We start from the raw sequence: 22722 nt of genomic DNA, 5'->3' as shown, positions 1-22722 counted from the left end.
CCGTCCCCCGCCCCGAGGGGGCCGTTTACCGTCTGCCCGCCATTTTCGAGAGGGCGGAGCCGCCGGGGGCGGGGGGAGGGGCGGTGCGCGCGCGCCGCCGGCGACCGTTGGGGCTGACGGAGCGCGGCGCGGGTGAGCGGACCCGGGAGGGGGGGTTTGTTCCCCTTCCCTTCTCTCTGCTGGGGGGGGGTTCTGCTCCTTCCCTTCTCTCTGCTGTGGGGGTCTCGGGAGTTAGCGGCTAGGCCTGCCCGGGTCTCCCCGAGCCTCTCGGGGCTCAGACCGGGATGTGAGTTTCTACCAATCCCCCCCCCGCCGCGCGAAGACTGAATCGCCTTCGCTGAGGCGGCCTCGGCTCCGCTGGCGGGCGGGAAGGGGGCAGCGCTGCGGGAGAGCAGCCCCCCTGTCCCACGGCTGGAGTCAGGGTGTTGGGCCTGCAGCCCTCTTAGCGGGCAGGGAGAGCTCTCCAAAAGGCGGTTCGTCTCACGGTGGGTCAGGGAAGCGTCTGCCTGCGTGGTGCGTTGTTATCTCCAGTTCATGTCAGGGCGGGAATTTTCGGTGCTTGTGTTCAAGATGCCTGTGCGTCTTGTTATTTCGCTTTCAGGCAACTTCTCGGTTTTGATTTCATCTAGGGGTAAAAACCCGTAGGAGTTTGAGGAGTAAATGCTGAAGCATGCCACTGCTGTGCTTCAGGTGCTCAGGTTTATGGGCAAAGCTGTGCCAGGTGCTGGGGTATCGCAGTAGTGCGGAGAAGGAGTGGGAGAGTTGTTAAGAACGTGTTGTGGGCTTTCTTTTTTCCTTTCTTTTTTTAAAGACCTCTGGGTCAGACATAAAGCATATGCTTGGCAATCTTTGCAAGTTACCTTGGCAATGGGTGAAAGCATATCTGCATGAATTAAACTTAAGCATTAAATGTCTTCTGTAGTTATTTTCAAGTAACTGGTTTACTTTTCTGGCTGTGTAAAAAAACTTTGTAGAGTAGAATATAATCTTAAAACACGATTTATAAAACATAAAAGCTGTATAGCTATAGCACATACTGGCCCAATGAGAAATTGAGGAGATTGGGGGGGGGGGGGGGCAGTATTTTATATTTCCTGTCAATGATCTTATAATAGCATGATGTCTTCAGTGATTTCGAAGTATATGAAAAAAATCAGGTTCAGTCTCCCTTCTTTGGAAGTTACCATCTCTCTAAGCAGATTGGAGGCTTGTGATGAATGAAGCTCCTCAATAAAATCTGAGTAGACAGATCACTCCTATTGAAAGTAGTAGATCTGTTGGTATACAGGATCCAGATCTGAATATTTTACAGAATACACTCAAAAAAGCAAAGACTGGTAGGTCTCACAGGCTCTCATAACTCAACCCTATATATATATTGAATGGGGTTGAGGAAAACTTCTGTCTTCAAATAACAATACTTTATTACCTCATAATTAAAAAAAATGGGGGGTTTTGTAGTTTTCAATTTTGTATACTTTTTTTTTCTTTATTATTTGTAATCTTATGGAATATTAAGTGTTTGTAGTGTATTTGTATTTCCTGTTAATTAAGTAACATGTGACATTCCATAACAATATATAGAAACCAACTAACAGGTTCTTTTTTTTTTAAATTGTGTTGATGTAGGCTGGCACGAACCAAATGATAACATCAAAAAAGACATCTCCCTTTTTTTGCTAGGAATTCTCTTGTTAAACCTCACTGAAGCTGAATATCACACTTGTCTTTTGAGAAGGTTTGGATGCCTTTTGTTAGCCTCCCCCGTGCACCAGAGAAATTAATCATCCTGGACTTCAAGAAATTATGTATTTGGATGCTTTATTTGTATGTTTAACTCATTTTATGTGCTTGAGGTATAACAACAGCAAAAGCAATATGTTATGCTCTGTACGCATACAACTAAAATCAGGTTGAGTGATTGTAGTAGTTAAAGAAATGGATGAGAGAAACATGATTTCTGTTGAAAGTAAATCTTAACATGAGAACTTGATTTAAAAGCAACTTGGAATTGATTAGTTGCCTTGTTTTAAAACAGTTCTAGAGTATAGAACAACGCACCCAACAAAGACAGATAGACTAATGGGGTTAAATGTGGAAGGCAGCTGAATTTAACATGGCCGTGTTCACTAGAGGCCACAAGGTGGCATCGGTCTTCACGTGTCTTAAGCAGATCTCAGAGCACAGACAGCTAGCTCATCTAATCATGATTTATTCAGAGGAGGGTTTTATTTTATCTGAGTATACAGTAGTAGTTTCAAAATCAGAAAGAAAAATACAAAACAGTCCAGATTTTATTTGCTTTTTATCTTCTAATATTGAGGGAGAAGAGGGAAAACTAGAGAAATAAGCATGAGGCAAACTTGTACAATAAGGCAGTGCAGGAATAGATTCGTATTGTGAGGAGGAAAAGCAGAGTATGTGTTAGAGGCCTTGTATAGAACTGGCAAGGTATGAAAACCAGAAGAATAATGAAAAAGAAGAGAAGAAAAGGAAGAAAATTAAATCCGGTAATGGGGTAGCACGGAGAATAGAGCTATATAAGTAAAGTTAAATAAGAGACAAAGAAATATGCCACTGAATGGGTGTATGTTTTCAGCTGGCGTTCATTATAGGTAGTGCCAGTCACACGATACTAAAACTAAAATAGTAAAACCATACACACTGGTGTGTTTCTGCAATCACAGTATTATAAATGTCAAAATGTTGGAAGGGACTTCTGGAGGTCATCAATGCTGATCCCCTGCTCAGAGGGGGACTTCCACCAGTACTGGTTAAACCGGCAAGACAATATGCTGACTGGATGTTGAAAATCTCTGAGAATGGAGATTCTGCAACCTCTGGGCAACCAGTGCTGTAGTACCCTCTGTTATTTTTTTTCCTGAAGTCCAACCTGTATTTCACAAGCCGGAATCTGTGGCTGTTGACCCTTATTACATCATCTTGGAATACTAAGGAAAGTTCAAGTTCTGTCATCATTGTAAATATTCCTCAAGTAGCTTTAAGCTACTTCTGTTTGAACAGAAACATTTTAATGTGAATCCTACCACTTCAGATCAGGAAGTAATTCCCTCAAGAGGTGTGGTTTTTCTTTTTTTTAAATAAAACTTGGATTGTGCGTATGTAAGGGACACATGAGACTTGGAAATGAATGATTCCCCCCTCCCCCCAAACTGAGTTTGGTTTTATTTATGTTCAGGCTAGTAGCAATGAAAACATACAGTCCAAAGAAGGTATTTAGAAATAAACCATCTGTGAACTGGAGTCACTATGCTCTTAGAAGGCTTGATTACAAGTGTTCTTGGCTCATAGAAGTAAAACTGATAATGACTAAATATTTGTTTTCTGAACTTCACGTTCATAATACATCATACTTGATGTCATATTCTGAAAGTATTTTATTTTCCTTGGTCTTCACAGCTAAAACCTTCATGCTGACAACAAAGAAGCTAGAACAATGGGAGTGACTAATCTGTGGCAAATCCTTGAGCCTGTGAGACAACCTGTCAACTTGAGCAGTCTCAAAGGAAAAACACTTGCTGTTGATTTAAGTCTGTGGGTTTGTGAAGCACAGACCGTTAAAAAGATGGTTGGAGTAGTTACCAAGCCACATCTGAGGTATGGTATCCATATAAATTATTGTAGCCAGAAATCTTGGAGCTGTATAATTTAGGTATGATACTTATTCCAAATTGAAGGCTACTTCAGAAATTCATGTGACTGTGTTGTTTTGATTCTGTTGTTATCGCTTGTGCTACATACATACAGGGTTTGAAGTGAAGACTCGGTCATACTGGCTGAATTCAATGTAATGCTCAGGTGCAAATAGAAGTTCTTGGGCCCAACCTACCTTGTCTTGAAGCCTCAACTGTCGATAAGGATGAGATGGATGTAAGCAGATCCATGTTTGTCTTACTGTGGTATAGCACTGTGTGATATAAAGATTATCAGTGAACACAAATCAGTGTGCTAATTCCTATATATTTCTGAGGCTGTGTGATGGAAGGTATGGGAGTTCCAACTGTTTATCACAGCAGTTTGGATGCTAGTCAATTCAGAGCATACTGAGAGTAATGCATGCTCAAGCCTAATCTGGTTTATAAATTAAAATTCTAGTTAGACCCCATATTGAATTAAATATGTTTAAATCATTCTTCAGGCTTATGAACAACCTTGAAGAATATGTATATTTTTAATTTAAATAAATCACATACTTAAGGGATGAACAAGTATAAGCAGCTGTAACTTCAAAGCACTGTTTTCTGCAAGTGATGCTGACAAAAATGAAAATATATACAAATTTTCATAAAAGACATGTTATTGGTTAGCTCAAGAATACTGAGTTACTAGCTGCTGTTAGATGTTCCTGTGGCTTCTGTTGAATTCAGCTGCTATGAAATATCAGCATCTTCTGAGAATAATTTCTTAAAATGTTATGCTTATGACCCCAAACGGGTAATTAACTATAAAACTTGAAACATGACTGAAGTCATTACTTCGCTCTGATAGGATGTCCTGTGTGCAGTGGAACGGAAGCACCAGTCCAGATCTCTTATGCAGTCTTTCCAAAGCAAGACAAAGGGATGAACAGATTTCTACCAAAAAAAGAAATGTTTTCAGGCAGTTGGAAATTAAGTTGTTTTGCTAAGTATTTTAGAGAAACTTACCATAAGTGATTGATTTTTATATCATTTGTGAAAATAGAACTAGCCTCAAAAGATCAGTTTATCCTTTTTTACCAGTAGCAATGGTACAAAGTTAAATCTAGAGTAATGGTCTTTCCATGTTAGTTGAAGAGATATAAATGTTTGGTCTACTCCTTTTGAAAGATTGATCCTGGAATTACTGGAAAAACATAGCATATGCTGTCTGATATTGCTGTTCTCAATTTTAATGTTATAGACCAAATAGTTATTATTGCTCCCTTGCAAAATTCCACCCATCAGTGATGCTGGTTTGCATATGAAATAAATTGGCATGGTAATGGTATCTATGACTGTCTAATACCACAGCATTCAGTCACTTCAGAATCTGATATGCCTGTATTGATAGATTTGGGATTAAAATTTGATATAAAAGAATCAATGTGGGTATGTGTTTGGAAGCAGACTTTGGATATTGAACGTTTTTTATAAAGCCTTTTAAATTTGCTTATGTCTTTACACCCAAAAAAGATCTTTCTTGTCCTTATGTGGTATTTTCCTGGGAATTTTGTAAAGCTGTTAGAAGTTCGTAGTAAAACAACTTCAACCGAAGACAGGGATATAGATAAAAGGTCTGTTAGCTTGGGGGTGAGGGAATCATAAAAGGTGGAGAGAAAGCTAAGATTGTTCCTGAGGTAGGCTGAGGGATATAAGGAAAAAGTCTGAAGAAATAGGGCTTCGCTAATTCTGCAGCTTATGGAACACCTTGCTTTATTGCAGAAACCTATTTTTTCGGTCCTCTTTCTTAACATCAATGGGAATTAAACTAGTGTTTGTCATGGAAGGAGAGGCCCCCAGGTTGAAAGCAGACACCATGAGTAAGAGGAATGAGATGCGCTATGGACCTTCAAAGAAAGTTGGAGCTGCAAGAACAGGGAGATCTCTATTTAAAGCCATTTTAAAAGAGGTGAGTGATTGAAGGCTGTGTTCCAGTATTTTTCATGTGATAGGAAGAAATCTTAACCAAGTTAAATACAAGGACTTGACTGAATTAATAGTTTTCTACACAACAAATTTCAACAGTGTTTTGTGTTTTGAAGGAACACATGCCTTTCAAACTGGGCCTTACAGCATCTGTTAACTGTTTTTGTAGAAGAGGGACAATGTCAGAATCATTTTCTTGTCTGATGTGTTCCTATGCATGTTACGCTGTAGTGAGCCACAGTCATAATTGAGTGTTTATTACAGAAATTCACCTTCCTTGTTGTTTTATAGTGTTAGTATTGATACTTTTTTTTTCCTAGGTTGGGGTATACGTGAAAACAGGAATGTGTTGTGTACCTATGTAAGCTAAGCTAGTGTGTTTTTGAAGGGGTACACAGAACTGTTTTGTAACCTAAATCTATGATTTGGTAAACTAGCTGAATAGCTAAGAAGATATACTTGTTGGAAACCTACTGGATTAGGCTAAAAGGAAGATTGTATAGTCATCTTGGTATAGATGGTTGAAACAACTCTGGTTGCAAAGACCTCCTATTCAGTAATTTTCTTCTTCATTCATTGTTGCAGATATGTAATCATTTTTGTCTATTCAAAATTTTGTGAAATAGAATTTATAGATACTCATGCCTTTGATAGATTGAATGTATCAATTAATGTTTTATTCTTAAATTCTAAAATAATTTTTTTTTCTGAAATTTGTAACAGGTATATATGAGTATATATCAGTATGTCTTATACTGTGGTCCAGTCTTAGTAGGCTGACAGTACTGTACTTTCATGCTTGATTTTCTCTGGGAGTCTGGCGCCTGTTGAAAGATGTCTGTGCTAGCCCATTGTCACTAGAGTAAACAGCGTTGTTTCACGAAGATAAATATTCCTTTGTTACTCTTCTTTTAAAAACATCCTAAATATCTATTTAAAGTGTAAAGATTTTTGTGAAGGAATAACCATTAATCATGCTGTGTTCACGTCCTGTAACTAATACTTTGATCTTAGTTGGATATTTCTTTTCGCTGTTACAGTAAACTGTACTTCTAAAGTAGTGCTTGTATTGATGTAGTGTTCTATAGGCAGTGTAACAGTAGCAGGTTTTTTATACACTTGTGTCTGAGAAAATGCATGCTGGTAAGTGGATCTAATTCAGCATTCAATCTCTCCTTCCTTTTCGATTCCTTCTTTTAGTGTCTCGAACTGCTCGAGTGTTTAGGTGTCCCTTGGGTTCAAGCAGCCGGGGAAGCGGAGGCAATGTGTGCCTACCTAAATGCAAAAGGACATGTTGATGGCTGCATTACCAATGATGGAGATGTCTTTTTATATGGAGCTCAGACAGTTTATAGGAACTTTGCCATGAATGCTAAGGTAATGTACCTCATCCCGTTCTCACCCTCTCTTTAGACTCTTCCCAAAAATGTAAATAGAAAGAAGGGACTTGAAACAATTACTTAGATATTATTATTGCACTGACCCTCTAGTAGTTGAGTTTGTTTAAAATAGTACGTTTAAGACAGGAATGTTTTGTTTGATTCACTGGCAGTATTCCCATGTATTGGATGTGAGAGCAAAACTACTGAACTGAAGAACACTTATGGTATTATTGTCTGTGTTTGTAGTGTCCTGTGATGTGTAATATAAAGCTAAGTAGCAAACTTTTTTTTCCCCTTTCCTCCTCTACAGTGAAGAATTTGAGTGAAGTAATTGCTTCTTATAAATTTACCATTAGGGCATATGGGAGTGGTCAGCCTCCTGGGTCTAATAACAGTGTTCACACACTTGCATTTACAGGTTTGTTTTATTATGAATATACTTACAATTAGTACTATTAGTCTCCAGTTAAACATGATGAATAGGGTAAGGATTGTACATCTGTATCATAATCAGTTGTTGCAATCATTCAAAAAAACCAGATCAATATATGACCTTGAGCTGAAGTGTTCATTTGTTAGGAATGCAATTTTCCAGAACTGGTGAAAGGCAACCCCAAATTTCCATATTTTATACTTTCTCTATAAATCAGAGAAAGGAATGCATGTGTTCTGTCTGGTGAATCTAACAAGAAAGTGGAGGAAAAATGATATTGGGGTTGGAATTTTAAATAATATTCATCTGAAAGACTTGTTGAGAAAATACTTCAGTAAAGGAGAAAATCAATAGGACAGAAAAAAAGCACTACAAACAAATTAACTTTTCTTAAAAAATAATTAATTTGATGGAAGATGATTTGCTTCAGCACCATGTTTGGGTTCTATCTTGACCTGGTTCTTTTCTTTCATTCAACTTCCTTGTCATTTATCACCTAAAATGAAGGTGGCCTCAATCTTTCAGGTGTACTTCGTTACCTACATAAGTCAACGTAAAAAAATAATATATGTGAGTGTGTGTCTGTCAGGGGCATCTGTTCCAGAAAACTGGATTATTTTGGATTATTTTGGGTTGTTGGCTTGGGGGGGGGGGGGTGGTATGGGGTAGTTAGTGTCCTATGTTTTGATTCATGTTAATCTTGATTTCATGTTGTTGTGTTTGAGTCCCCCTACCCTTCAAAGCTTCAGGTGTTCCTTTAGCTCATGTCTAATATGGTAGGTAACATTTTAATTTTTTTTTTTTTTACTCAAGTAGCACATTAAAATGTTTACATGGATTTTAAAAACTGCAGTTCCTGAGATGACTTGCACAGCCACTAGTACTGGATAATGTTAGTTTGCCACATTTTTGTACAGGTAGTAAACAATAAAAACACCCCTTGGCTTATTTTAGTTTCTTTCAGCAGTTGATGCCCATACTTAAAACTTTAAATTCCAGAACTGTAGTTATTCATGTGGTGTCCATGGATTACATTATAAATTTTAATTGCTGCTAATCTTTTTTTGCTATCAGACCCCACTTACGGGATAGACCCATTTCCTACAGATGTGGGTGAATAGGGATGGGTAAGCAATCATTACTGAATGTGACTCAGGGCAGTTCCTTCCCTGATGTTACAGGAATAACATGTGATAATTTCTCTTGCAGGATCCACATCTTGACTGTTACACAATGTCCTCTATTAAGGAGAAGCTTGGATGTGACAGAGAGTCTTTGATTGGGCTAGCTGTTCTTCTGGGTTGTGATTATCTTCCAAAGGTAAGCAATATAATTATTTTTTATTAGGTACTTACACTGTCTTGAAAAACAATAAACTATATCAAGGGAGACATGTGCATGCTGACAAAACTGTATGCAATGCACAATTACTGAGATCTAGTTGAAGAAGATGCTTAGTAAGTTGCTGTAAATTTTATTTGTGAAGGCTTAAAGATAATCAAAATGGTTCATGAACATTAATCTTTCTAAAACTGTCATGTATTATTCCAGACTTTCTATAATGAAGGTGAAGACAAAAGTTTAGATGTTGATTACATTGAGCAAAAATGTGAGAACTCAGTTGTTCATGAGGATGCTTTGTAACCATTCACGTATAATTACATCCCTGGCAGACTAGCTGTGGAAAATGAGAAAAACAGCTTTGTCTATGCTGTTTGGAAGACTTAGTAGTTATGGTTTTGAACTGTAGTTATTAGTAATGCCAGTTCTCGGTACAGTTTGGATGTATCCCTTTTCAGTTCTATCGTTTGTAAATACATGATTTATGAAGTAGTAGAAGTCACGTATTTGAAAGTTTGCCTAATGAATGAAGTGAGAGGGATCTCACTCATGGCTACTTCGCTTTTTTTTTTTTTTTTTCCTTTTCTGTAAGCTCTTGAATGTTTTTGGAGACTTTGAACAGAAGCTGTTATAATGGCTATTTGAAATGGAAAGAAAGTGGGATGAAACTTGATTTCCATACAGTTCATCATACAGTGACTTCAGGCAACAGTTGCTCCTGTTCAGGCTTGCAGTGGATATCTAGTTATCTTTAAATCATTGTGTGCTAATTTGATAAAACTGTCCTTTTAAACAACAGATATTGCTGAAAGAGCAAATAGCTCTAATTACTTTATCTTTTCCTGAAAGACTTGCTTCTGTTATAGGAATCTTTTAAAGAGTTGGTATTATTATTATAATTACAAAATAAATGTATAAAGAGAGAGGGAGTAAAAAAAATAGTGGCTAATCAGTGGTTATTGTAATGGAACTACCAGCTCCCGGAATGCCAGGTTCTTGCATAGTCCTGAAGTAACACGATTATGTAATGTCAGATAGGTCTTTTGAGTTACTGCAGCCCAGCAAAGTGAATAAAGATAGAAACTTCTAAGGAAAGATGAATTACAGGAGCACATTGGGAATGGGGATTGGCAGAACAGATAAATGAGAATACCACTTTATAATTCCAGTTCCTTTGTTGAATATATGTCAAAATGATACTTTACTTGCAGAAGCTGAATATCTGACTTGCTACGTGAGTGTCTGGCTGCAGTCCAATGAAAACTTCTAAATGGTTTTGAATATACATTTATTTCATATGGTTGCATATATTCAGTTCAGCCATTACAGCTGGTTAAAAATATGCTATAGATTTATTTGTAATAATGCTGGAAAAAGCACACTCAATACAATCTTTATATTCAACTGTACTGATTCTTGACAAAATACGGTAAGGATTGAAAGAGGAACTGGAAAAGCAGTATGGGCATTTTGAATCATAGAATAGTTTGGGTTGGAAGGGACCTTTAAAGGTCATTTAGTCCAACCCCTCTGCAATGAGCAGGGACATCTTCAACTAGACCAGGCTGCTCAAAGCCCCGTCCAACCTGACCTTGAATGTTTCCAGGGATGGGGCATCTGCCACCTCTCTGGGCAACCCGTTTCAGTGTTTCACCACCCTCATCATAAAAAATTTCTTCCTTATATCTAGTCTGAATCAACCCTCTTTTGGTTTAAAGCCATTACCCCGTGTCCTATCACAACAGGGTCTACTAATAAATTTGTCCCCATCTTTCTTACAAGCTCCCATTAAGTATTGAAAGGCAGCAATAAGGTCTCCCTGGAGCCTTCTCTTCTCTAGGCTGAACAACCCCAACTCTCTCAGCCTTTCCTCATAGGAGAGGCATTCCATCCCTCTGATCATTTTGTGGCCCTCCTTTGGTTGTTTTGAATCAACTGACTTTCACTCTTCAGTATGTCTAGGGATTACTACAAACTTCTGGATTTCAGTCCATGAGCTAGGTTCCAGAAAAGGAACCTCCAAGGTCAGGTTGGGCAGGGCTCTGAGCAACCTGATCTAGTTGAAGATGTCCCTGCTCATTCCAGGGGGGGTGGACTAGATGGCCTCTAAAGGTTCCTTCCAAGCCAAACCATTCTATGATTCTGTGAGAATATTTGCTGTTCCTATCTATTATCCATGGTGGTAGTCCCCTTTCCTATAAAGGACATGCATACTACAGCTGTAATAATGGAGTAAATGTCAAAATCAAGCAAGCAGTTATTGAAAGGAAGGGGAGAAATTCTTTGGGTTTGTGGTTTTATTGTGGTTTTTAATTACTTTTCAGAAAATGCTCTTGCACTTTTCTTTGTTACCTCTCAGAATTGAATTTGCATAAGTGCTTGAGGTCTTCAAATATTAGAAGTTGTTTCTGTTGCCATAAAGCATCTCTTTCCTGTGAGTGAAAGCTTTTTGCTGGGTTTCTTCTACCTCTTAAGTTCCAGCCTTTTGACTCTAAAATCCAAAAGATATGTCTTTGTCTTGTCTTTCCAAGACAATTCTGAAAATTTTCAGCTCTCTGGCAGTTTGCTGGCAAGAATGTTACCAGTATTTTATATTGTCCTGTTGCAGATAGCAAGAAGGAAAAGAAAACAAACAAAACCTCTTTTCTTATTTTTTTTTCTACTAACTTCTTTCTCCACCTTGTTTTATCTGAGCTGCTGTTGAGCTTAAGAGCATTTTATGCAGCTTCTGTGTTGCACTGGTAGTACAGCTGTAATCTGTCACCTTCTCTGACTTTAGAACTTGGTCAAAAATTATTTTTCTTAATTTATTCTCAACATCTGGGATTATTTTTGTCATTTCTCTACATAATGTTATGAAGGCAGTTTTTATGAAAACCTGAGTATTTTCTGTTTAAATGATGTTTCGTATTTCTGTTTCTATAGGGCATTCCAGGAGTTGGGAAGGAACAAGCTTTAAAGTTAATTGAAACTTTACGAGGTCAAAACTTACTACAAAGGTAAAATGAAAATTTATGTTGTATGCTGAAGTAGTTTGATTTTATTCAAAGACTTGCTAGTATGTACTTCAGCTCCAAGGCAATGTTCATAATACTTTAATTCGGGAGTGGGGGAAGGGATTACCACATTCCTTTGTTTGCTAAATGAATTATGTGTTTTGCGAGGCAAACTTCTTAATTGTTTTAAACGTTAGCTGGCTTCTAGCTCTTGAGCTAGCAGAGGTATGTTGATATGTTGGAAAGGAAGTCATAGGGACTGATGAGAGACTTTTGCTGATTTTTAATTGGGTTGTGGATCAGGACATGAGATACCAAATGCTTTCTATGTTAGCTATCATAATGTGTGTGTCAATACTAGAAATCTGACAATCATATAATGTACTGTACCTGAAAGGGGGTTGTAGTGAGGAGGGTGTTGGTCTCTTCTGTCAGGTGTCTGGAGATAGGACAAGAGGAAATGGCCTCAAGTTGAGGCAAGGGAGATTTAGGTTAGATATTAGGAAAAATTGTTTTACTGAGAGGGTTGTCAAACATTGGAATGGGCTGCCCAGGGAAGTGGTTGAGTCACCATCCCTGGAGGTATTCAAAAAGCGAGTGGATAGGGTACTCCAGGGCATGGTTTAGGGGGCATGGTTAATGGTTGGACTTGATGATCTTGAAGGTCTTTTCCAACCGAAATGATTCTATGATTCTATGAAAAGAAATGTATTTCTTAAATTGGAAAACTGTTTCTCGGGTTGATGCCTGGGAAGTAGTATTTTTCAGTGTTTCATTTTAAGTAGGAAAGTTAAAGATATTTCTTAATCTTTTTAATATCATCCTTTTAGGTTTGAGCTATGGAAGGAACAATTTCGGTATGGTAATAATCCACCTTTGGTTGTTAAAAGGGTAATTCACTGTTCTGAGTGCCATCATCCAGGTCAGTGTGAAAAGCACTGAATTTTATTTTTAGCCTAATTGTTTAGTTTTTGTTCTGATTGTGTGGGGTGGGGGATTTTTTTGTTTGGTTGGGTTTGGGGGGTTTTTTATGCCTAGCATTAAAACTCCTTGTCATTCAGCTTCTGGGAAATCTTCACATTTTCAGCAATGTGTATATGTATCTTTATATAAATATTTTTGAGGCTGGGGACTGCCTTTCTTCAAATGTGAAACTAGTTGATAGAAGGTGGACTGTTATCGCAATGCTGTTGTGTGATCCCAGATATTTGCCTTTTTAACATTATCAGTAAAGAAAGTATGCTATACTGACAAGCAACTATTTCTTTAGCTGCCTGAATTGGTCTTGCATCAAGAGGACTGGATCCATTAGCACTGCTGAGTTTTGCTGCAGTGTTTTCTTAAAAAGAAATTCATCTTAAGGAACCTCATTTTGGTCGCATCTTTGATCAATGAACTTGTTCAAACCAGTCACTTGGAGAAGGAAAAGCTTGTTTCAAATATGTTACTTATATACGTTTGCCAGGTTGTCATGGACTACTTCTGTAGTTTTTAGGTAGTTTTCAGCATAAGGTCTGAAACTGTTGGGGGAAAAAGTCTTCAAAAAAAAATGAAAGCTTTCTTGTATTTGTCAGTTTTCACTGGAGATGTATAAATACAGCTGATGCACTCAGATCTGCTTACAGCTACTATTCATGTCAAATTTGTATATGTTCTGAGCTTTGTGTTTGTACTATTAGCTTTGTACATTTGGAGATTTTGGAAACCTCTTTTCTCCTCATGTTTTGTGCATCTGCTTCTATAGGATCTTACAAGGAACATGAGCACAGTGGATGTAAATTCTGTGAAAGCACTAGTTACTGCAAACCCAATGACTCCGAATACTGCTGCCCTTGTGAATGGCATCAGTCAGAGCAAGTGAAACAAGCAAGTGCAGTGGAGGACAATATCAGAAAGTAGGAATGTCATGAAAATTGAACTGCTTTTACCTGTGTTCATGTGCAGGGTGAGCATTTAAATTCTGCATTTTTCCCATCTGTATTCGGTTCCTAACACATTTGTTTTACTTGCAGAAAAGCTAACAGTTGTGAGGGCTTTCCATTCTCTGAGGTAACAAACAAGCCTATTTAAAGATTAATTTTTTTAATCAATTAATTGAAATTTCAGTTTTCAGCCCTCTCTTAAACTGCTTCTTTTTTGTTTTATCTCAAGGTTATCCAAGAATTTCTCGTAAACAAGAATAAATTGATCAACATAAAGGAATGTCAAAGGCCAAATTTATTGTCCTTTCAGGTATATAACAGAATTCTGGATATTCAGCTCTGTAGTTGTTTGTTTGTTAGTAGGAAAGGCATCTGTGATAATTTTGATCTTCATTGGTAATTTTACTGGACATAAGAATTAAAGAATCTTGCTACAACTTCTCAATGTACCTCGTTTTTTGAAAGCATAAAATTGGAGACTTTGAAAACAATCAGTTGATGTAAATAGGTATGTAGAAAAGTGGAGGAACTTTCTTTTTGATGATATTTATGGTATTGAGATAACCAGCTTCTGTATATAACAAGCAGAAGTGGCTTTTATTCTGAATGTCACATTTTTTCCCAAAAACAGATAGCAGGCTTGTATTTAGCACAATACTGCCAGCTTTCAATTCGGAGGCCCTTTAATTCAAAGTGCACAAAGTTCAAAAGTGGTCTAGCTTATTCCTCTGTCCATAGAAGAAAGGATAAATATCCTGTGAAGCTTCTTTTCAGGGGTGGGGGGGAACAGGGTAGAGTGTTAATATATGCATGTTAGCATTGTTTTCTAAGAGTGATTTTTATTTGTTTTTTATTGGTGAAAGCAGATCTTTTACAATGTTTCATTGTCCGGGATTGATAACAGTGTGAGAATTACGTATAGCATGATAGACTGCTGTTAAGCAATATAGCTTGAATGAAAATCCGTCTTCATCCTTCTCTCACATGCAAAATCCATAATTTTCACAGCTCCTTGCGTAGCTGATCTGAATCTGATAAGGTGTTTAGCAACTGCTGCTGCCACTACACAACCATTCCCTTGGCTTGTTACTGACAGCTGAGGAATCTGCCATGTTACGGATGACTGTTCCCTCCCTTGGCAGTGAGATATCCTTGGGTGTTACACTAATGTATAAAAGCGTTCTAGATATTTTAAGTATTTAGTCCTGTGTTCCTACTACACACCTATCTAAGCATGATATCTAACAGAATAAGAAAGTTTTAAAGTTTGGGGTGGTTTTTTTATACTAACAGATATTTGCTTCTGAGAAGATGGAATGGACTAAACATTACGCTTGTAAGAAACTGTTAGCACTGTTGACACGTTATGATATGATCCAGAGAAAATCTGGATACGTTGATTCAAAACAACTGCAGGCAATACGGTAATGTAGCTTGATTTCTTGAACTTAATATGTTTACTTCTGCTACTGGATGAAAATCATGGGTGTTTTCCTTTTTTACAGAAATAAAACGGTTTTCTTCCATCTCTGTTTCAAGCTTTTTGCTCATTTTGAATAGAGGTGAAAATTTAGATCAGTACACCAATTCTTATACTACTGCTGCACAAAGTAGTACATACAGCAGTTTCATTCTGACAATGCCTGCTTTTCCTGTGCTTACTTTCTATTGTTTCCTTGGATCTGCACAGGAGATTTAGCATTACAGGTTTGATCCTCTGCTCAGGTTCTTAGCAGAAGTTTAATTGACTTCTGTGATTCAAAATAAGAGCCTAGACTTAGAAATGAGCATCTGCAGATTCAGTCATGGTCTCTGATTCCTTATCGGGCCTACTGACTGTCGTTGTACTATGTGTCTGATGAAATCATTGGCTTACAGTTCTATTCTGCTACCCCTTCTTCTCGAAACGTTTTCCTTCAGGACTGCTGCATTTAGGAATATAAAAATGGCCAAGTGTCCTGTTACTAAAAATGGATATGCAGGAAAAAAAACCCCGAGCAAAGCATGTAACTACTTTCCCCAGAAATATTTTCCCACCATCTGGGTTTCTGTTACTCAGGGGTTTTCTGAGCCAGAATTTGTACCTTCTGTCAGCCCTCAATGTATTTTTTTTTAAATGATCTAATCCTTTCTTAAACTTCTGTAAACTTTTAGAATCTACAGTGTCTGTTGGCAGATCTGAACTTAACTTCACTGTGTGATCAGAATTGTGCCTTACTGTAACTTTAGTATCTGATGGTTTAATTTCCCAAATGAAACCTAAATTCCCCCTGCCCCCCAAATTCTTGTATTGCAAGAAGGTTCGTATTTTTCCCATGTTCCTTGAGGCTGTTCAAGATTTCATAGACCTTAATTTTGGGGGGACAGAAGGACAGTCAGTAGCAATATGATAGTATCTCTTCTGGATTGATGTGTCTGTTAAATTATTACTTGCAGAGAAGCTGTTCTATTCAGTGCCATCTTTCAAAAGAGTGGAGAGACTGGTTGGGAGCTGCTTTTTAAATGGGTTGGCTAGATCAATTACCAGCATTTACCTTGATGAATGAATTAGTTGACATCCTCTGTTTATAACACTTTCTAGTGTTTCAAGAGTTTAAAAGACAGATCATGTGTGCTCTAGAAGATTTCTTTGGTTAAGAAGTATTTAAAAACACAGTACTGACTGATTCAGCAGGAGCCTCTTTGCATGTAGGAACCTATTAAACTGGGGTGTAGATAATGTTTTTTGAAAAATTTCATAAAGACTGTCTGTCCCTGCTCAGATCATGTTTTATCTTCTTCATGCTCTCATGCAAAAGATATAAATGACCCTGTCTGGTCATTCAGAAAATTACTGTCTATGGCAACAGCCTTCTCTGAGGCGTTAGTTGAAGATATCAAACTGATGTTTGTAGGAGCCTGCGTTACGGTTGTCTGTTACAGAATAGCTTTTTAATTTCTTGTTATGCTCCTCTGAGCTGTATCATTAAAAAAAAATAAAAATGTTTCAGTACTCAAATCTAGACACAAAATGTTACTGTGCAACTTATACAGAGAAGTAGTGTATTTCTTAAAAGGTATATTAATTGCACTATTACAAGATTATTTTTTCCTCTGAATCACTACAAATTAGAGTATTGAAATATTTTTAGATAACTTAGATTTTTTCATTTCCTGTTTACACAAAATCGTTTAATGGGCTGCTTCTGTTCTTACAGGATAGTCAAGACACGTGTTAAAAACGGAGTTCCTTGTTTTGAAATTGAGTGGCAAAAACCAGGTTGGTCTGGTTTCTATGTACATTATGGAACAAAACTGTTCATAGAAAAAGAGGAAAGCATGCTTTAAAGAGGAGAAGAGTTTGACAACATTATGAGGCAATGAAATGTGGGTGAGATTGGAAACTGTTCTATGAAAACAATAGAAAATGTGCATCAAATTTCACATAACCTGAAAGTAAAAGCAATGCTTTTAAAAAAAAAAAAAATCTACCTAGAAAGCAAGGGACTTGGTCTTCAGGTACTTTTTCTGGTACATGTTAGTATACTACATTAGTTACTCTGTATTTCATCTCTTATTTCACTGTGTACCCGAAGCTGTGACTTTACTAGCTAGAAATTTTTCTATGCTGACAGACTTCTACCTTTAGTGTGCCAGGAGACTGGCAGAAAGAAAAAGACTTTACTTGTAGCTAAATCTCAAGCATTATACTATTAATCTTTTTACATACCTTCTTTGTACTCAAATAAATCTTTTGTTGTTTTACTTGCTCCCTACTTTGATACCTCTGTATATACATGTCTAATGTACAGTCATTAATTTTTTAGAACATTATGTTGATGCAGAAGATGAACCTGTGGAGTTGTTTGTAGTCACAGTAGAAGAGGAGTCTTTGTTTCAGGCTGCTTATCCTGATGTTGTTGCCCTTTATCAAGTGGAAAAGTCAGAAGTTCTGAAGAAGAAACAGAAAAGTAAGTCCAAAAGCTTATTTCTTATGAACTTCTGGGTCTTGCCAGAATACAAGAAGCAAAAGCAACAAACATTTCTCCCACTGTTGAGCAATATCATGTTTTGTCAAGATCAGGGCATGATATCTTGCAGGGACTGTGCTTTTATCTTACCATTTAATACTTCAGCACTAGGAAATCTGAACTGTGGTTAATATGTCATTTTGATATGCCCTTTTTATTTTTTTCAGACAGGAAAGACAGACCAAAAGAAAAGGAATTATCAAATGATTATGATGAAGTTAGCGATCTTCTGTCTCAAATGAATTTAAAATCTAGATGTGGAATTCTTCCCGTGCAAGACTCCACATCAGATATAAAAACTCCCCGAGAAGACCAGATACACCAGAGAAGTACTGAATCAAAAGATCTAGCGTTAGCTTCAGCTTCCTGCATAACAACTGTTCAAATGCCAGCATCAGCAGCTGCTCTTCCTCTGACGACATCTTACTCACTTTTACAGAGTATGTTGGCTGACTCATCTGTGTCACCAGCACAATTTACTAAAGATTCTGGGATATCATCCTCTTCCTCTGTAACAGCTCATCTACAACTGAGCAGTATTGACTGGGAAGGAACCTTCTTCAGCGCTTCACCAGCCCATGGGGGTGATACCCATGATCCAGCAGCTGACTTAACTACATGCATAAAACACTCGCGTGCTCTAGGTCATGAAACAGTAATAGCTAGCTCAGAATATTCTGGTGCTATGCAGTCTGATCGACATCATTCTGATAGTGCAGATGATTCGGTTTCAGATGATGCTATGGAACAATTTCAGAAGTGGTCTTTAAGTGAGCGAATACTTAAGAAGACTTCCATTCCATCAAAGCCTTTGTTGTCTGAAGACGTAATGCAACTGGAGCCTTTGAAATGTTTTAAACAAACACAAGAAATGTTGAATCCTGATAAAGATTATGTCTCTTCCTCGTGTCAGTTAAACAAACTAGTGCAGGAAAGTAAAAATGTGCTGTCAGAAAACTATGCAAGGGAATCCAGCATACACATTTATCAAGATCAGTACAAAAAAGCTGACAGCCTGGCTGAAATGATGCAAAAGGGCCATAATATAAGCAGTTCAACATCTCTAACCCTCAGTGGGCAAACAACAGAGACACAGCATCCTGGGTGTGAAATGCTTCCAGCATCTCAAAAGCCAACAGATGTAACTGGCTGTCACATTAAAAAAGCTTGTATTCAAACTACTTGGAAAACTTCTTTTAAAAGGAGTGTGTGTCACAACAGGTGTTCTTCTAGTGAAGACAGTGATGATGGGAATATGAACAAAAATCTGATTTATGAGCAGCAGCAAAGGCAACTGAACCCCGATCTGTCTAAAAAATGTTTTTCAAAGAAAAGGAGTAACATTGTTACTAGCAAAAGAACAAACAGTGACTCAGCCCTTATAATTAAAGGGGAGAAGAAAATGACCAATTTTAAAAAAGCTGGTAATAGTTTCTCATTGCAAGTAGCTCCAAAACCGTCCTCTGCAGGGGCAGTTAATTGTTCCCAAAGTCCAGAGCAACCCTTTGAGAGGTTGGGTTGTGGTCCCATGCAGCAAGCCAAAAGTGCTGTTCCGACTTATGCATGGGCAGACAGTCCACTTCCCCTGTCTGAAAGACTAAAAGGAAGAATCAAAATTGATTAGGTTCTCCATAAAATAGATTATGATAACAATTAACTCTGAACCTTCAGCTTTTACAGAGTTCTTTCTCAAAGTTTCTGCAGTATGTTCTATCAATTTTAAGTGGACACAGTTTTGATGAATAAGAAGTGGTGTGAAATACTGCATACTGGAGCTAAAGTTTGAAACTAAAATGTTAGCAAAAGTACCAAATAGCTGATTATAGGCAAGTGCCAGTTATTCTGGACTTGATTAGATTCTAAACTTGATAAATAAGTATCAGGATATATAGTATACAAGGGAGCGGGGGGGGGTACTTACGAAATAAGAAGGTTTTTTTCACAGCCGTTCGTGAGGATTTTGTGTATGGCTATTAGTCCTTCTGCTTATAAAAACAGACTTACTAAAATAGTGCCTGCACTGCTGTTGGATATTCTTAATTAGACAAAGTGATACAGCTCTTTCCAACTGAAATTTTCCATTCTGGTCCACTAACTTAATTTTGCTAGTTTTAAAATGGGTTTTCAAATCTTGGGATGCCGGTTGTGTTGACTGTCTCTGGAGGACCAGATAGAGACACACAGCAGATGTACCTTGCAGGGTAGCTAAATTTATTTCTGCCATGCCCTATAATAAACTGTTCTTTGAGTATGTGCATATTCCAAAGAATGGAATAAGCCATGTAAGGATATTCTGGTTTTGTAGCTGTCATATCTAATATTTAAGGAAATTTGATGGCTGTTTTAATCAAACATTTATAGTTAGGGGCATTTTTTTCTTAAAGGGTAGGAAATTCCATCTAACACTCACTTCTACTTATAATAGAATGAAGGTTAAGTTACAGAAAATCAAAATTTAATGATGATATTGCAGATTCTTTGAATAATACTGTGTAAATGTTTGTTTTTAAGGGGGGAACTTGAATACAATTGCATTTTTGAAGGTGTTCTTCATACCTCTTTAATATAGAAGCAATCTCTGTTCATACAAAAAAAAAAAAAAGTTGTCTTCAATAGCTTACTAGAAAATGCCTCCTGGCCTGCATTTAAGCGTTTATAACTTTTTCTATTGAACCAACCAGAAGGAAGGCCACTCTTACCAAGATAGAATGTTAAGGATTGAAATTTGGAATATCCATGCCTTAATGAAAATGTCTATTCTTTCTTCATGAAGGCCAAGGCTTTAAAAGTTAGGAAGCTAAATTCCAGATGTGTTTAAGGAAGAAATAGGTAGTCTATAGATAATACAGTCTGTAATTAGCCAAAAATGGTAGTTTCTTATTTTCCTCTGTGGGCAGGTGGAGAAAGTTTATAGTTGATTTTCCAAATGAGAAATGCATTATGGAAATGAGTAAAAAATCCAAAATATTGGAAACTTTTTTTCAGTTTTGAAGATGGTCTCTCTCTTCTGGAGACTCTTAACCACCCAGCTGATGTGAGAGGGTAGCTAGAAGAATAGAATTGCTAAGGAGAATAAGAGTAGCAGTTACCTGGGGACCATAAATGGAGAGATTCCTTATGCAGTGGTCAGTAGTGGAGAGATCAGACCATTTTTGGAAAAACATTGTTATTGGTTATGTATGATTCTTTTCCTTGCTGCTGATTTTGAATACTGAAAGTTGGAATCAAGAGTTTGACTTTTCATTAATAAAAATGCCAAAATCTTGTGAATGACCTCACTTTTGTTCCCTCCCAGTGTACGGGTATGTGCCCTTTTGTTGGAAGGATTGGACAATTTCACCCGCAGTGTGTGGGTTTCTGTGTTTTAGGGTTTTCTTTAGAACTGGGGGGCAAGAGCAATTTTTGGAGGGGTTTTTTGTTTGTTTTCCAAATCTGCCTGAGATGACTGCTTTAATGTATGACTCGCTGAAAATACTGTGCCAAAATTATGACAAGTTTATGTTTTGCAGATGATGGAAACCAGAAATGAGATATAAGATATTAAGAACTGCAGAGGAAAAAAAAGAGACTATGTTGCTGATTATCACTACAAATTGATCTGGTTTCATAAGTACAATTCAAGCATGAAAAGCAGAAAAATTTCAATTTTTTCGTTTGCAATGCATCTCAGTTTTGTGCAAGTTTTCTGCCACTACTTTACAAGCAGCAATAGATGTGAAGAAAACTGTGTAGGATGCCCTCTCATTTAGGCTGTAGCTGCTCATTGCAGCAAATAAACATAAGAACATTTATCATTGGGAGTGACTGTTGCTCGAATTAAACTTGTGATTCGTTACAGAAGGAAAATTACAGGTTTTAAAGTGTTTTGATTTCTCATCTTTCTGTAATTTACTCAGTCTAAGGATTAGGGATGATTTTTCTTCTTTGGAACTGTTTTTACTGTGCCAGAGCTGACTGCTTTGCAACCGCTCACGCCTGTGAAGATGATGTTTAAATTGAGTGGGTGTAACAGATAACTCTCTTCTGCAGGAAGTGTTCCTACAAGATTATGTTAAACTGGCTGCAAGTATAAATTAATATGATGTATCAGCCTGATGACCCTGAATATATTTTCATTTATCATCTGTCCTGGTCAGCCTAAACAGGCTCTATCAGGGTGCTTCATCTAAAATAATAAAAATATATCTGCAAAAATATATCTGCTATGGAGGTGGGGCAAGTAAAGGATGCTTTGTTCTTCAAGTACTTTTCTGAAAGTTTTTCTGCAAAACTACTGTGCCAGCCCGAGTACTTTACCTGGTCTATCACTCCTGATGTCGGCGTCCCTCTAGCTTGGATGATTCCTGCAGAGATATAGAGCAGATCCATAGGTTCTGTATTCGCAGTATAAATATCATTATTTCCACTTATAAACGGTATTAAACATCTACTTAGATGCAGCAAATTTATTTAGTGTAGCTTAACAAAGGGAAACATTTCTTTGACTTTCCTTGTGATTGTAACTCACTATTTCAGCATCATGGGGAATCAAACAGAAAGGAAAATAAATACTGTTTACGTGGAATATATACATAGAGAGCTACAAGAAATATAATGTAAAAAAAAAACAAAAAAACCCCACCAACCAACCACCCCTCAATGTCTATATGTGCCACTATCAAGCTACACATGCTCTTAGTTTTTTCATTTGAAGGCATTATTGAAATACTTAACATGTGTGAACATGTTTACCAGAAGGAAAATTAATTTTCATTGCATTTACCAATTTCTACTTTATTGATAGAATTGGTGAACTTGATAAATCTTTTTCTAGTTAACAGACAAATTTCCCAATTTGCGAAGGGGATTATTTGACTTCTTTGAGGATTTACACAGGCTTGGCTCTGTGCTCTTATGTCAAGAAAGATGCTTGGAAATATAGTGGTGAAAGAGACTAATGGCAGCTGTTACTTGAGACAAGATGGTCTTTTCATGTCTAAAAAGGTGCCAAACCCTGCCATATTATATCAGC

At 37.4% G+C, this 22722-nt stretch overlaps 1 protein-coding gene across 5 annotated transcripts; it reads left to right on the top strand.

The window, feature by feature from the left end:
• The first annotated feature begins 54 nt into the window (after positions 1-54).
• GEN1 (GEN1 Holliday junction 5' flap endonuclease) lies at positions 55-20974 on the top strand. 5 transcript variants are annotated; one of them, XM_052809733.1, is made up of 15 exons: positions 262-485; positions 1630-1738; positions 3421-3618; positions 5424-5610; positions 6828-7004; positions 8652-8762; positions 11709-11782; positions 12610-12701; positions 13524-13674; positions 13792-13828; positions 13931-14011; positions 14995-15125; positions 16899-16960; positions 17508-17651; positions 17879-20974. In XM_052809733.1, exons 3-15 carry the CDS (start codon positions 3458-3460, stop codon positions 19333-19335), a joined length of 2865 nt encoding a protein of 954 aa, XP_052665693.1. In that variant the 5' UTR covers positions 262-485; positions 1630-1738; positions 3421-3457; the 3' UTR covers positions 19336-20974. The 5 variants fall into 5 exon arrangements, with proteins under 5 accessions (XP_052665696.1, XP_052665694.1, XP_052665693.1 ...); XM_052809736.1 differs by lacking the exons at positions 262-485; positions 1630-1738 and adding an exon at positions 55-132; XM_052809734.1 differs by lacking the exon at positions 1630-1738 and having other exon boundaries at positions 261-485.
• Positions 20975-22722: the final 1748 nt, after the last annotated feature.

This window comes from Harpia harpyja, chromosome 15, assembly GCF_026419915.1.
Source record: "Harpia harpyja isolate bHarHar1 chromosome 15, bHarHar1 primary haplotype, whole genome shotgun sequence".
Classification (NCBI taxonomy): domain Eukaryota; kingdom Metazoa; phylum Chordata; class Aves; order Accipitriformes; family Accipitridae; genus Harpia; species Harpia harpyja.
This window is presented reverse-complemented; position numbering and strand designations above follow the sequence as displayed.